Genomic DNA, 15,603 nt, shown 5'->3' on the forward strand with positions numbered 1-15,603 from the left:
AAGAGGAGCGCTATCAACTATAGCGTGATCGAAGACACGGTCTTGTGCAAGGAGTGGTCACAAGTGTCACTCGATGCAATCAACGACACGGATCAAACCGGGAAGCGCTATTGGATTAGAATTGAGGACAGATTTTTCAAGCTCTTGCCTCTATGGAGAATCCGGTGGAGCGCACCTATCGGTCACTACAAGGACGGTGGGATGTGATCAAGTCTTCTTGTAGCTGTTTGAGGTGAGCATTGGAGCAAGTACGACCTCTACCTTTACCAAGTGGTAGAAGCATAGATGAAATTGAATTCATTGCAATGGAAAGGTACAAGGAAATGGCCGGCATGACAGTAATGAGGAAGGGGGAAGAAACAACGGGAATCCGGATGGAAACAAGAAGGCAAAAGAGTGGATGAAAATTGAGAAAGAAAATGCCAACTTGGCATCCAAAATTGATGAGATGATGAAGTCAAAGGAATCAACCGCAATGAAAATCTTGGAGGCAAAAATGGTCATGAAGGATAAGAAGAATGAGATGAAGCAAGAAAGGTGGAAGGGGATTCGTGACTTGGAGGAGAGAAAGATTGCTCTCGAGGATAAGAAAGCAAGTACCGAGCTTCTTGCCGAGGAGAATCGAACAATGACGATGGATCCAAGCTTGGTGGATGCATTCACTAGAGAGTGGTGGGACTTGAGGAGGATGGAGATCATCGCAAGGCAGAGGCAAGCCATGGCCGAAGCTACATTCGGTGGAGGCGCTTCGAGGAAGGCGGTGCGGCTTGAACGTACCTTACATTGATGTGTTGATCTTTGTTTGGGTGTGATTTGATGCAAACATGTTTGCAAACATTGTCTTAAAACTGTCACATATGCTGTCATAAACTGTTGAAATTCAGTTATGCTATGGTTTCATTTCTGGTTTGCATCTACGGTAGCTGCACTGCGCCGGCTCTCGCGACCATCGAAATCACGTTTACCGCGAACTGAGCTTGTCTGTTTACAGTTCGCGGTTTTACAGTAGCTGGCTCTGTTCCATGCCTCATTTCATAGGGAAGCTAAAAGTGGCTCTATTTCTTTCTATTTCACTTCCTAGCACTTCCTATCATTTAATATCCATCCCTTTGGTCTTATTGACATAAGAGATGTCATTTATAGTCTATCTCTTTCTATATATGGAAAGTCAAGAAATTCTCGTCGAAACATCGAGAAATTATGCATATAGAAAACTCTAAAGAAAGAAAAAAAAAGAGACCCATGCCATGATTTTAAAATCTTTTCTATTTAGTAGTCTAGAGCTGCTCTTAGAATGCTTCGCATCATATGCATGAATATCCAATTGATAATGCAAAGGCAGGCAGCAGTGGTGTTCAGTTCAGAGTGACATCAGAACTTCAGAAGTGTTTTCTTTTTACGAGAAACGGCAGGAGCTCTGCCTTTATGCATTAATAGAGAAGAGAAAACAACACAGTTATATAACAACTGGTGCCCTAAGGCCTAAGCCATCAGACACACACCACCTCAAAAAACAAAAACAAAAAAACTCAAGAACTCCATGCGTTTCTGAACTGGACAACATCAGCCAACACGATGCCAGCGACAGTTGCCAGAGGCAGAAGAACCCTGCGCTGAAAGACTCCGGTTTCGCTCTTTCCAGATATTCCACAAAGCATAGGCAGCCATTGTACGGCGATTTCATGTGTCCGATCTGTGGAGATTCGAGCACCAAAGTTTCAGATCAACAAACGACATGGCCAGCTGCCCAAACTGAGGCTCGGCCCGCTCTATGCGTGTCCGGATCTCCTTGGAGAACAGGCAGAGCAGAAACAAATGATTTGCATCCTCGAAAACATGATCGCAGAGATTGCACTTGTCGATGTGTGTCCAGCCCCTGTTCCTCAGTCTGTCAGCAGTCCAAATCCTATTTTGAAGAGGCAGCCAAAGAAAGAATCTAATTTCGCCCTCAAAGAATCCTATTTTCAGAAGTGTTTTGGGACCGCCTACCTATAATCAGGCAGCTCGTGTAGCAGCAGCAGCAGCAGCAACCAAGGAGTTAGTCTGCAGAAGTTGGTGGCTCTGTACTCCATAGTTCAAAGGCCTACAACAGGAGTTCTAATCCAATGCGTTGTGTTTAACAACAGTGTTCTCAGTGGTAGTACCCAGCCAGGAGATATCTGACCAGAGATGTAACTTGTAACTTATCACTTGTTGACTTGCCTGGTGCTAGGTGGTCCATGAAGCAAACATAATTCAACACCAGAGAAATCTCAACAGAGTGCTACAGCACATTCAGGGTTCACAATTAGCTGCAGTGTGACCACAACGACTATCAAATCAGGATGCACAGCAAGAAGCACTGGACATTCAAATCTGATTCAAATATTGCTTTGTCCTTACAGCCACTTGTTAGCATATATCAAGTCAGAGAATGCACCGCATAGCATCCTCATGCAGTCAAGGAACAGAGAGACAAAGGATTAATGAAATAGAAAGAGCTATTCTGAAACTTCTGAGGGTAAATGTTTCCAATCAAACCGGTGACCACATTTCTGCAGATTAGAGTGCTGTGCATCATCTGCGAAGGCACGGGCAGGCAGCAATGGTGTTCAGTTCAGACTGACAGCAGAAGTGCTTTGGACTACCTCGTGATATCCAGGCAGCTCGTGTAGGTACAACCAAGAAGTTAGTGTGCAGAAGTTGATTTCTCTGTAGTCCGTAGATCAAAGGCTTGCACTAGAAATACTAATCTGGTTTGTTAAGTTTAACGGCAGTGTTTTATGTCATTGGCAGAGCTTCCTTAGAGCCATTCTGGGCTGTGATGATGTGGTTTTATGTCATTGGTGGAGCCGCAGCTAAACAAGGGTGTACAAATGTACACCCATTACCTGGCCTAACTCTCTCCTAATATAGCTAGATCACTCAGTCTTTACTAGCCCAACAAGCAAAGTTCCATAGTAATCTTGGACTCTGTACACCCATTCCAGTAAATCTGGCTCCACCAACAAATACTACTCCCTCTGTCTGAAATTACTTGTCACGGATTTGTCTAGATACGCCATGAATCTAGACTCATTTAAGTGTATAAATACATGTGAATCTAGACAAATCTGCAACATCTAATTCAGGAAGGATCCTCAAATTGTGTTCAAGCTCCGCCAATGTTCTATGTAGTACTGTAGTAGTACCCCAGCACCGAGATATCTGATAAGAGTTGTAGCTAACAAGTAAATTCTCTTGCTGACTTGGCTGGTGCCTACTGGTCCACAATGCAAACAGAGCATGACCAACGATTAAACGACAGTTTATATATCGAGAAATCTCACCAGAGTGCTGCAGCAAATTCAGGCTTCACAATTAGCTATGCTGACGGTACGGTAAGTTCATGTGACAGCTCACAAGCTTGTCAAGTGCTTCCATAGGACTATCAATCAGGGATTCAGGACGAACAGCAACAAGGACTGTACACTCAGATCTGATTCAAATGTTGCTAGGTCCAAACAGTCACTTCATTTATTACTATTGTATATGAACTCAAAGAATGCTTAGTAATACTTCAAAAAAATAAAAATCTTACTACAATAGCATCCCTGTGTGAAAAAACGTAGCTGTCTGGAAAAAGAAAGACGAGGATTCATGAAAAACAGAGAGTTATTCTGAATTTTCGATGCAGTATACACTATTCTTTGTTTCTGATTACTGCTAGCTGGATATGAATTTTACATCATAAACTCCTATGATCCTATACAGATTTCCTATTGGTATCAAAAGTCAGATATGATATATCTGACAAACTGCCTAGTTTGCTCTATGCAAGGATTCCAAGTCCTTGCCCTATCACTTTTGTCAACTATATATGCCTTGACCGCTACGGCTGGTTATTATCCTAAACAGACTGGCATTCCACAACAACAAACCTCATGTACAGGAACAAGCAATTTGTCACTTGCCTTTATTGGTGCAGCATCTGATGTTGCTTGACCAGAATCTTTGCATAGAGGACCTCGTTCCAGGAGTCGGGCACTCCAGGAAGGCACCAGTGGCTGCAGTCCTGGTATAGCTCAGTCGCCTTCCGCTCCTCCTCGCTCAACTTCTGCTTGCGATAGATTGAAGGGTGTCCCTCCTTCCTGTAGTCGGTCATCCTTGTAATGTTCATATAGGCGACAGGTGTTTTCATCCCATGGAGCACCTCCTCCAGAATGCTCATCTTCTGTGGGTATGGTATGAGGTACTGCTCGTTTGTTATCGGCTCAGTCTCCTTGTCGCAGCTGCCCCCTGAATTCCATTGTCCCCCGCTGCACAAAACAAATACACGAAGACATTTCCAAACATCAGTTACACTTATACTGATACGTCATGGCAAACTGACTTTACACGAGTTCATAGTAAGGGTGTGCGAACCTGAAGTGGGAGGCCGAGTAGCCTCTGAAAAAGACAGTTGTTTTCTTGGGATTCACATTTGAATCAACCCACTTGGCCCAGGTGTTTAGAGCTCTCCGATAGGCATCATGCACATTCAGCTCACTGTATACTTGGTCGCCTTCCTGATAGTAATCTTTCCTGTAGCACATTTGACAATGGAATAGTAAGAAAGACTTAAAATGCAGACACATGGCATGAGCAATTTACTGAATCAGACTGTGGAAATAAAAGCTTACCCTAGAGAAGTTTTCTCATGTGTCCACCAATGCCCAGTATTGAAGACAATAATATCTGCATTCTTGTACCTTGAGGATGACCGGTCGATTTTGTCAAGCCTAAGAGTTTCCTTGACCTTTCCATGTTTGAGAGGAACCTCCAACTCCTGAACAAGGAAAGGGGACCGGAAGAACTCCACTGTACAATTGTAATCCTATACAACATGAATTTAGCACATAAGTTTCCACCCTAAATGATCAAACAAGCACAAATAGCAAAATATGTCCTGCTGCATTTTCAAGAAAAGGAAGCCAAAGAATGGGCATATGAGAAGTGTTGAATACCTGAAACAAAAAAGAGTACGAGCCCTCGGCCCTGAACTTGTGGTTCCCAGATACCTCAAACACTTTCCTCTTGTCTTTGATAGAATTTCTCAAGATACAAACAAGTGATTCCCACATGTTCCTATTGAGTGAATCACCAACAAACACCAGTCTCTTTCCCCTCAGCCTCTCCAACATATCAGTTGGATTCAACCTAACATAAGCATCAGCATCATGGCATCACATAACTGAATTTGTCACGCAAAAAGAACAGACTGAATTCACACAAACTGCATGGGTGTTCAAGTAAAAGAAAATTGGTTAACTGGCATCAAACAAACACACAGCTCATATGCCATCACACAAACACAACTTCTTGCGACTTTGCCATGACGGTGAACTAACAACCAAAGGATGTTCAGTCTGGGTATGAAGACAGTTCTGCCCTCTGCCATGTAAACAAATATTTCTACAGCAAGTCAGCAACCTGTCTCTGTTATATGTGACAACACCAATATTGTACTAATGAGCTCATCGTATGGTACCCATTTAAAAGATTCTAAAATGGTCAGAAACTAGCGCCATTAGTTCCTTATCCAACTGCAACTTGTTGGATCAGAATTTCAGAACCAGATGATGAACCAACACACACGCGCACTAACTACGTACACAGGTACTAAAGGTTAATGGATTACTATAATGTTGCAACAAATGGATACCTTGGATTTGGATTTCTATGAACATGGATCAGGATTCAGCAAACATACAGTATTTTTCGAGTGAAGGGCCACAGCCCCCGGCTTCCAATTAAGAAAGCTGACAAAGCGGTAAGATCTGTTTTTGCAAACATGATACGAAACACCCAGGGGCAGAAGCTCCCCTCAGGGATGAACAACTTACAGGACCAAAAAGTCCACCAAACTAGATAGAGTGCTATCTCGCCAGAACAGTCTCACTAACAGCAAACAACATTTTCGCAACGGAAACATTCAGTATGCAACTGGAACTGCAATTCTTGGAGCATAGCTGTATCATGTATGGTGTGGATTTGGATCCGTCCAATCACAGCATGCATCTTGATTATGGTTTAGCATGGGCAGACGAGCAAGAACAAAACAAGCGAAACTCCGCCACAAGAGTAGAGAGGAACGATTTGATTGGAAAGAAGCCAGTGACTTCAATTTTCCAATATGCTGGATCCTCTGTAATTTTTCTCTTATCTATAAGGCCCATCTTAATGCTTTCAACTATATTATTTACTTACTAAACAATCAAATCAACACTTGCAAGGTTTCAGACGACCTAATGCCACCAGGAATTAGCTAGGGAAGGAAGGAACAAACGTTTGGTGCCGGTGGTGCTCTGTCTAGGGTGCTCACCGACGAAGCCGACATGGACGCTGCCTTCTTCGTCGCCGGCTTCATGTCGGCGGCGCGGGGGGGATATATCGCCGCGCCGTCCTTCCAGGGTTAGGGTTTGGGCCGCGGGAGGGGCGTGTGGGGGAGAAACTGGAGATAAACCGGGGTGGTACTCAAAGGCGAGGAAGGGTCATATCGGAGGGGCGCCGGCGCCGGAGGGGTCGCCGGCGACGCGGGCACCGCCATTCGCGCGCGGTGGTGCGCGGTGAGGTGAGGGTGCGGGTGAGGTTACTTTTGGAATTTGCAGAAAATAGTCACATGCCAAAGGGTTTAACAGCAGTCCATTGACGGGAGACTAACGGAGATGGCATATTGGCAACAAAGTTTTACTACTAGTCGTGAAAACAGAAACAGGTACATGTTCCATGGAAACAAATCGAGCGATCGTTCATGGCAAATTAGCAACCAAGTAAAACATGGCTCACCTTGGGATGCTGCATCCGCTGGGCTTCCATCGGAGCCGCTGGTAATCCTTATCAGGGCGGCCGTTGAGGAAGCAGTTGAAGGACTCGTCGACGTGCGGGCAGGATCCCGGCGCGTAGAGAGGGTACGAGTCGTCCCGGACCCAGTTCCCGTAGAACATGTCGCACCTTCCCATCTCCTCGACGGAATACTCCTTGTTCCGGCCACCGCCGGCAATCGCGGCCCCTTTCGCCGGCGGCGCATTCCCCATCACCGGCACCGCGCTGCTGTTGCCGGCACTCCTCTGAGAAGACGTTGCAGTCGTTTCCTTCTGCGGATTCCTCGTACTGTTGCTGCTTCCAGCTGAAGCAGCAGGAGCTCTGCTAGTGCTCTGCTTCTGAGTACTGCCGGCCGCCGAATCCTGAGCGGTGCGCTTCTTGCTGGGATCCCCTCTTCTCGGCGGCGCGTCGCCGTTGCTGTGCGTCGCCGCTGAAACTGCACTCCCGGTCTGACTGATGAAGGGGGCAGATGTTCCGTTGCTTGTTGGCGGGTCCGCTGAACTTGCATTCGCCCCGGGGCCATTGATGGCCAGAATTGGCGCTCCTGCTGTCGCCGCGGTGCCATTCTGGGCCGAACCGCCGATCGTGTTGGCCCCAGCCTTGGCGTCGGCACCCGAGGCGATCCCTGAGGAATTACTGCTCGCAGCACCGGCGATCTCTGTGGAATTACTGCTCGCACCACCGCCGCCTCCCACGTGATCATGGGGCGGCGCGTTGCTCCGCGCGGACGAAGCAGTACCGTTACCGGAGGCGGAGATGTCGCCGCGGAGTCCAGCCCCGGCCTTGGCGTCAGCACCAGCGGTCCCTGAGGAATTACTGGCCGCGGGATTGTCGAGCACGTGATCGTTGGGCGGCGCGCTGGACCGCGCCGCGGAAGCGGTGGCGTTAACGGGGGCGGAGATGTCGGTGCGAACTCCTCCCGAACCGCTGCCGCCTCCGCTTCCCGGTCGCTCGCCGGGAAGACTCGCACTGGAACCGTTGGTCCCCGCTTCGCCGCCCGACGGGAACCCGCCACCGCTCCGCCTCGGCCCGACCACGCCGCCGGGAACAACTGGGGAGGAGGAGGAGGAGGAGTTGGCGGGGAAGAGGGAGGAGAAGAAGCCCGAGACCTGCGCGCGGTAGGGGGAGGCGGAGGCGAGGAAGCCGCCGAGCCACGCGGCGGAGGGCGAGGGCGAGGAGGGGGCCGGGAGCGAGGGCGCGAAGGCGAGGAAGGCGGCGAAGAGCGCGAAGGCGAGCGCGACGCCGTAGAGGCAGAGCCTGGCCCTCCGCGCGCCGGGGCCGACGCTCGCGCCGAGGTGGTCCGCCACGGCCGCCGCCACGCCGCCGTGGCCCCTCCACGCGGCCGCGCCCTTCATATCCGATCGCGGGGCGGGCCCTGCCGCGGCGGGAGCGGGAGGCGGTTGGGGTTTTGGGGTCGGTGGGAGCGGCCCGGCCGGTGGGTTGCGGGTGAAGCGCGCTGCGGCGGCTTGTTTTGTAGGGCGGGGGTGGAGCGGAGCCTGCCGAGGTAGTGGCGGCGACGGCGACGGCGAGCGCGTGGTGGCGGTGGGTTGGGAGCGAAACCAAGTGAGTTGGGCGATCTCTTTTTGAATCTATGCGGCCGGATTGGGGGCTCCACCTCCACCTCGACGGCACCGGAATCGCTGGGGGGTTTGGGATTGGTGGTGGACTGACGGGCTGTCAACGCTAGTCAAATCTCGTTGGGTTTCTTCGCACGGAAATAGTGGAAACGCCCGTGAAATTCGGCCACCGATTTGGGTATTTTGATCGTGCTAACCCTCGGCCGAAAATTGTAACGAGTTTTTGGGTAGGTCCTCTGCCTTCCAAAAAATACTACTCCGTACTACGGTAAATCTTCTCGTGAGCAAACAAATAATGTTCATGTAGGGGTAGAATTAGAAACACGAAGAACAAAATGAACATGGGCTATGTATATGAAAAAGGAGTTCAATCGACATTGGTTAATTTCGCAGATGTCTAATCATTTAATTTGTTACGTAATTAAGTGGTGTCGAGACCATATGCATTACATTAATTATTGGTTACTCTCTCCTCCAAATAGGATGTATAGTTTTTTGGTCAAAATTAAACTTTTTTAGTTTAAATAGCTACATAAAAAAGATATAACCATCACATAATATGAAAGCATATTTCAAAATTATTCTAACAATACTTATTTGAAATTACAAATGTTCAGTTCGTCCAATAAAAAAATGTTAAATTTGACCAAAATCTATGTGCATCCTATTTTAAAAAGAGGGAGTACTATGGCTTCCTTTATCTACTCTTTGCTTTAATGATAAATGGCATTTACTCCCACATATATAACAGATGGGGTTGTTTGCAGCAACTTACCACAATTAATTAAGAGTAAAAGTGGAAATATGATCATCAACCATTAAACAAGCGAAGTTGTACTAAATTATGTTTCCTCCTTTTTGCATTGATATAGTCTACTCTCTCCGTTTAGAAAATACAGTATATCTTAATTTTGTCTAGATTTGTATGTATATGCACACTAAAACACGTATAGATACGAGCATATTTAGATAAAGTTGAGACATTCTTTTACTCTAAAAGGAGGAAGTATCTTTTTCATCAGCTGCATAGCGGATTTCTACCTAGCTTCAAAAGAAACTCACTCCTTCCGGCTTAATTATAAAGATGCAAGGCACTCGTTAACGGATAAGGGTTTTTTGGAAGTAAATGTCTATTCTATTTATGTAGAAGGAGTTACGAAGCATCTTCAACTAATCGTGAGAACATGCCAGCTGCAATCCACTGAACACCTTCCATTCTTTAGGCTTGTCATCTTCAACCGCACGTCAACGCCACCACGTACAACACAGGTCGCAGCCAACTCTTGAACAATCCTTCTTGCTCCACCATGGCGCCCAAGACAACAACACCACAATGGGGATAGGGCAGGAAGACAGACATATCTGATAGAGTCGCCACCGCACACTCCCTCAACGACAAGATACACAAACCCTAGCATTGTCGATCTGAAGGATCGACAGGTACAAGATGAGCTATCAACTCCTAACGCCACCATGAAGGTCATCACTAGCGTCGGAGTGGAGAAAAGACAGATTTATTCGCTAGCGGGGTGTTGCTCCTGCCACCACAATAACGCACTTCAGCATACTAACCCTAACCCTAACTACCAAGCTAGAACAAAGGAACTAGCTCCCCTCCCTCCTGCCGCCAGAGCAACAAGCGGGGGAGAGAGAAATGGTACCCTTGTCGATTTTTTTGTTTGTTTGAGGTACCCTTGTCGATGAAAAGAGGGAAAACAAAGTCGTCTGTGTTATCGCATGTTTCGTGAGGAGAAGGGGCGAAGCTGGGGACAGGGGACGTTTTCATTCACATAGTATTGGTGTTCTGGTTGTTGACTATCATGGCATTGATGTCCTGGCCATTGTAAAAGCTTCACTGTTGTCACATCTTGACTGAACAGGTGTTGCACTCTTCGGAATTATTTCACTTCATGTAGGATTTTCTTTTATTTTATGTATATAACCAATAAACCAAATGAGGCTACAATACCTTTTATCTCTTATTATGGTGGTGTTGCCATATTTCATGGAGTCACTAAATAACAAATGTGGTAATACTAGGTTTTTTTTTGCGACGTTAATACTAGGTATTTTGGAATGGATAAATCACATACCAAGAATACCCTCCACCGACTTCACAACTTAAGATCGATAGCATGTTTATTACTCCCTCAATACAATACATATAATATGAAAATGTAACGATTCTAATGCAATAGCTTTTACATTATGAATGTTGATTTTTTTTCTAAAATAATTGATCAAACCAATGCACGATTATGTTGTTAACCATCCATCCACAACCCTATCGACTATCGTGCACAGTAAAAGCATAGCCACACCACGGTACTAGCATCGAATCGTTTACTTCCTCCACTTGCCGCCTGTGCATGTGGAAGTGCTTCTTTGACCTCCGTTCGGCCGTGGCACACTCAGCTTCCCGGCCGTACGCTTGGTTGATCTGCTCCCTTGCCTTTTTTTGGTTTCTGGCGCCAAACCACTTGCCGTACTACGTAGCGGCGGACCGGCGGTACTGCCACGCAGGCGTTTCCTAGGTAAAGCGTGGTGACTGGTGACAATTAGACAGGGAGGCTGAATTGCACTACTGCAGGCGATCGATCTGGTATGATCTAATCTAGTTTCATTGTTTAATAAGCTAGTGACATTGATACTACGTACACTCGCCTCCCGCAGCAGAATTTATCCTAATAGAATAAATAGTTGCAACACAATAGAATTTATAAGTAGAACATGAGATGTGAAAATTCCTGTCCTAACAAATTTAGACTCCGGAGTAAGAGCTTTTATTTAACGGAGAAACTCCTCAATTCACTATCTACTAAGTGTGTTGTATTAGCTTCGAAGTTTCCGTCAAAATCAGTTTGAACTCATCAGATATTTTATAATATTTTTTGCGTCTGATATCCGGGTGCTCTTTGACATAACATATCTTATTACGTTTTCGGGTGTCAATTTTATAATCGGGTATTCTTATCAGTCGGATGCCTTTAAACATGGTGCGGCTCGAAAGAGGATTGCAAACGGATTCGGTGCGGAAATTATCATATCCGTTTACATCCTACTAATACCTGCATATAAAATTGATTGATGAAGTCCGCTGATAACCAACTTTTTGAGAAAAGGTAAACTAGCAATCAAGTTGAATTCGTCGCAAAAAAATCAAAACGAAATTCTCTTTGCAATAGTGCAACAACGCTGGAATCATATGGCGTTGTTTTCAGGTGAGTGACTAAGTACCCAATCGGGGACGTGGCATATGATTAGAAGTATATATTCTGATGTTGTGAAGGCGATCCTGCCTAACACACCACTCAGCCGAGATATAGGAAGGTGATAAAATGCATAGTTGGGTGACGACAATATGAAGGAGATAGCATTGGGGACCTGGTCTCAACGGCGATGAAGATATTTTGATACGGGTTAGGTACTAGTTCACCTTGGCTTGAAGCAAGCTCGATCAGGATTTGCTCGTCTCAGTGCACACACACACACATTAACAGTTTAACACACACCCAGCTCCCTCTAGCTGTCGCGGTGGTGATCGATCACGCAGTTTCTCTGCACCCTTTTGACTAACGGGTACGCAGACATCGCATGCCGTGTCTGCCATTTAGGCCACATGCATATGCATGCTAAAAGTTCAACGACACACACATATGTAATACTCGGTGCGGTCTACTAAGTCTATGATCATATTCAGTTGAAAGCAATGAACATGCTCACTGAAGCGGCAAATATGTATATTTCTAGCTGTTGTCCTAAGTCAATATTTTTGAACTTGGACCAACTTTACGGATCCGATCCATAACAAGTGGCAGGGTTTTAGCTCAAATCAAATTTGAACTAAAACTCTGATACTTATTATGGATCGGAGGAAGTAGCACTTATGAAACCAAATTAGTATCACCCGACCCGTATTAAAATGTGGTTTCATAATATACTACTAATTTAACAACATATATATGTATATACATTATTACTTTATTTATGGAGCGACTAGATATCAGGACCTTGATTTAAGTCTAAGTTAACTTCTAAGATATTCAATTTGCATGGGCAACTGAAAAAAAATACCACTTGCAACACATGCGTAACTGAGAAAATATAAGTTGCAACCCATTTGTAATTGAGAAAATATGCACCCATATACAACTGAGAAACTATTAGTTGAAACTTGTGCATAACCGATAAAATATCAGTCGCAGAGAAAATACCAATTGTAACATGTGCGCAAGTGAGAAAAATATCAGCTGCAACCCATGCACAACCGAGAAAATGCTAGTTGCAATCCATGCACAGCCGAGAAAATATCAGTTACAACTCATACGCAGCGAGAAAATAGCAATTGCAATCTACATGCAACCGAGAATATATTAGTTGGCGTGCAAGCGAGAAAATACAAGTTGCAACTCATGCGCAACTGAGAAATACCAGTTGTAACTCGCTTGCACTACCCATATCAGCATGGATCACGAGCCAAATCAAATGGATAAGAAGTCAACTTAGACTAAATAAAAATCAGGTGTCTAATTCTTAGCAAAACCGCTTTTTATAGTGTTAGTCAAATCTAAAAAAGGTTTGACATATGACAATTGGTAGAAATACACTTATTTAAGAAAGGAGGGGTACTAATTAATCCGATTACGGGCATTTTATTTGGGATCTTCAGTCATGCTTAGCAAAAAGGAAGTACTGAAATGATCAGAGCCAAATGCATTTTTTGGCCAAAGTTCAGCCTTCCAGGTCAGACGGAAACACGAAAGTTGTGCGGATCGGAAAGATCGATCCATGGAGTGCGAGTTAAGCAAGGAAGCGAGGGCGTGTAGGTGTGTAGCTTTGTTTGCTGTTGGTTTCGTGGGACCGCGAAAGGGAGACAAGCATGTATCTTGGCCGGTAAAGCCATGCAGGCAGCATGCAGCGCTAGCGGCTATGTGTGCGAGGACATAGGCTCGTACAAAAGGTACATGGCTAGAACTAGAAGCTATGATAGCTAGGCCGGCAGCGCATGTTGACGGCGGTTCAAAAGTAGTAGCACCTGACCTCACCGACGTTGCCACAAAACCGCCACCGTGGAACGGCCGGGACGAAGGAGTAGAGACCGTGCATACACTTGCAGTCCAGTCGAACACAAGAGGTTGGAGCTTGACGGGACCGAAAACTTTCCTCCATGTTGCACAGTGAAGTCAAGTCGATCATGGTCCAAACATTGCTACACAAGGCAATTGCCTGAGGCTGATCATAGTGGGTAGTATCATATAGTAGTATCATGTATATGATACTTTTGTATGATACTAGATCCATAATGCATAGTATCATAGACTAGTATCATAGTTTTGCTATATTAATTGATTTGTAGAATCCCAATACAAATTTGTGTACACGATTTATTTGATACTAACTTTTCTCGTGATGTGCGCTATGATACAGTATCTACCTATGATACTCTAATCTTCTCTCTCATCCATAATTATCTGCCACATCAGCATTTTTGGTGGGGTTAGGATGCATGATACTAGCTATGATACTAGCACTATGGCTAGCCTGATTGTTCTGTCAGACATGCTCTCGTTTCTCTGATTTGTTGGTTCTTTTTTTCTTGCGAATTCTGTTTGTCAAATTTACTATTTGACTACAGAGCTTGTGTTGGTTGGCAGGGCTGGTGTAAACAGATCGGATTGGATCTTCTATTTACCGTATTTTTTTTTACGGATTTGGATTGGAGCCGATATGGTCAAATGCGGGTTATATCGATTTCGGATATGGAGCCGATTCGGAACGGACTCGGATCGAAAGCGGAATTTGATAAAATACACTCATAAAATTAGAAATATAATTCAGTTTAAGTAAAAAAGTAAGTAGAAAGCATGTAACACTGGATTATATCAAAAAATTCACACTTGTTTGTACAACAAACCAACTTGTGTGCTGACACAACATGCATAGTTGGACACATAGACTAAGGCTAGTATTTGGGGTTAAACTAATTTTATCGGATTATCCTCTTTGAGAACATCGGATTATCCGATTATCCGTAAAAAGTGTCGAATAATTCGTATTCGTCGGATATTAACAATATCATACCCTCTACCGTATCCGCCGGATATCCACTTTACCAATATCCACATCCGCATCTATATCTGAAAGATTCCTAAAAGTGCATACCATATTCTCAATAACGGATGCGGATATGGAGCGGAAATTATCCGTACCATTTACATCATGCTTGCGACGTAGTGACAACCAAAAGGACCGCTGCCGACGGGGACAACTTGGCTAGAACATTAGGGTTTCAGGGTGGGGTGGGTGGTTGGCAACTTAGGGTTCGGGTGGTGGTGCGATGACCTCAAAAGAACAGGATGGAGGCCGTGAATAGAGCAGGACGGTGCAGCAAGGCGGCGCTTCATGCGATCCAGACATCGGTGGAGGGAGGGACATGTTGAACTGGATTTGTGGAGAAAGGACAGTGAGGCGGTCATGTCAGAGGAGGGAGAGTACGTGAGGCGAGCGTCGGGAGGAAGGAGATGTAGTGCTTCGCTCCTTCGATGGGCCTATCCTAACAACTCCCCTCCAGGCGTTGGCACGCTCCATGATGCAAAACACATGAAATATGACCCCCTATGAGATACTAGTTTTCCAGAGCCCCCGTTATTTACTCATTTGTTCATTAGGAGATAGTATATCTCTGATCTCCAACAACTTGTGAAGCCTATAGTTCAGAAGCCTACTCAACCCGCGACAAGAGGGTCAAGATGATGGCTGGCTCCACCTTCTGGCTTTTACAAGATCACAGTCGATGGAGCAATGTCTCGTACAAGAAATCAAGGTGCGGTTGGTGCTATCTGTCGAAACCAAGAAGGCATATTCATGGGTGCGACCGTTTTTGCTGGCATTTCAGACCATAATGTTCTTGAAACTTTGGCTTGTAGGAAGGCTCTAGCATCTGCAGGTTTTAACGCATCTGTTATTCGAGAGATCAATGAGCATTCACTTAGGCTTGCTATGTTCGTTTCATGCATGAACGAAGGCAATGTACACTAGAAGCACAGAATCTAGTTTTTTGAGTGAGAACAAAGACTAGTTAGTTGGACGTCCATTTTCCTGTCTTTGGGCCCTGCATTTGTAACGGGCCGACACTTCAGGGCCACGTTCGCTGTTCATTCTAGCATCTGGGCTGGATATACCAATCGAGAGAAAAAAATCATCT

The 15,603-nt window shown here is 45.4% G+C and overlaps 1 protein-coding gene across 1 annotated transcript; it reads right to left on the minus strand.

Moving 5' to 3' along the window:
* Positions 1-3,622: 3,622 nt before the first annotated feature.
* Positions 3,623-8,177, minus strand: LOC124688440 (protein trichome birefringence-like 1). The gene is made up of 5 exons (XM_047222121.1): positions 6,787-8,177; positions 4,965-5,157; positions 4,641-4,834; positions 4,384-4,542; positions 3,623-4,277 (listed from the first exon to the last, which is right to left on the minus strand). Exons 1-5 carry the CDS (start codon positions 8,175-8,177, stop codon positions 3,935-3,937), a joined length of 2,280 nt encoding a protein of 759 aa, XP_047078077.1. The 3' UTR covers positions 3,623-3,934.
* Between the last annotated feature and the right edge of the window lie 7,426 nt (positions 8,178-15,603).

Source organism: Lolium rigidum, chromosome 2, assembly GCF_022539505.1.
Source record: "Lolium rigidum isolate FL_2022 chromosome 2, APGP_CSIRO_Lrig_0.1, whole genome shotgun sequence".
Lineage (NCBI taxonomy): Eukaryota > Viridiplantae > Streptophyta > Magnoliopsida > Poales > Poaceae > Lolium > Lolium rigidum.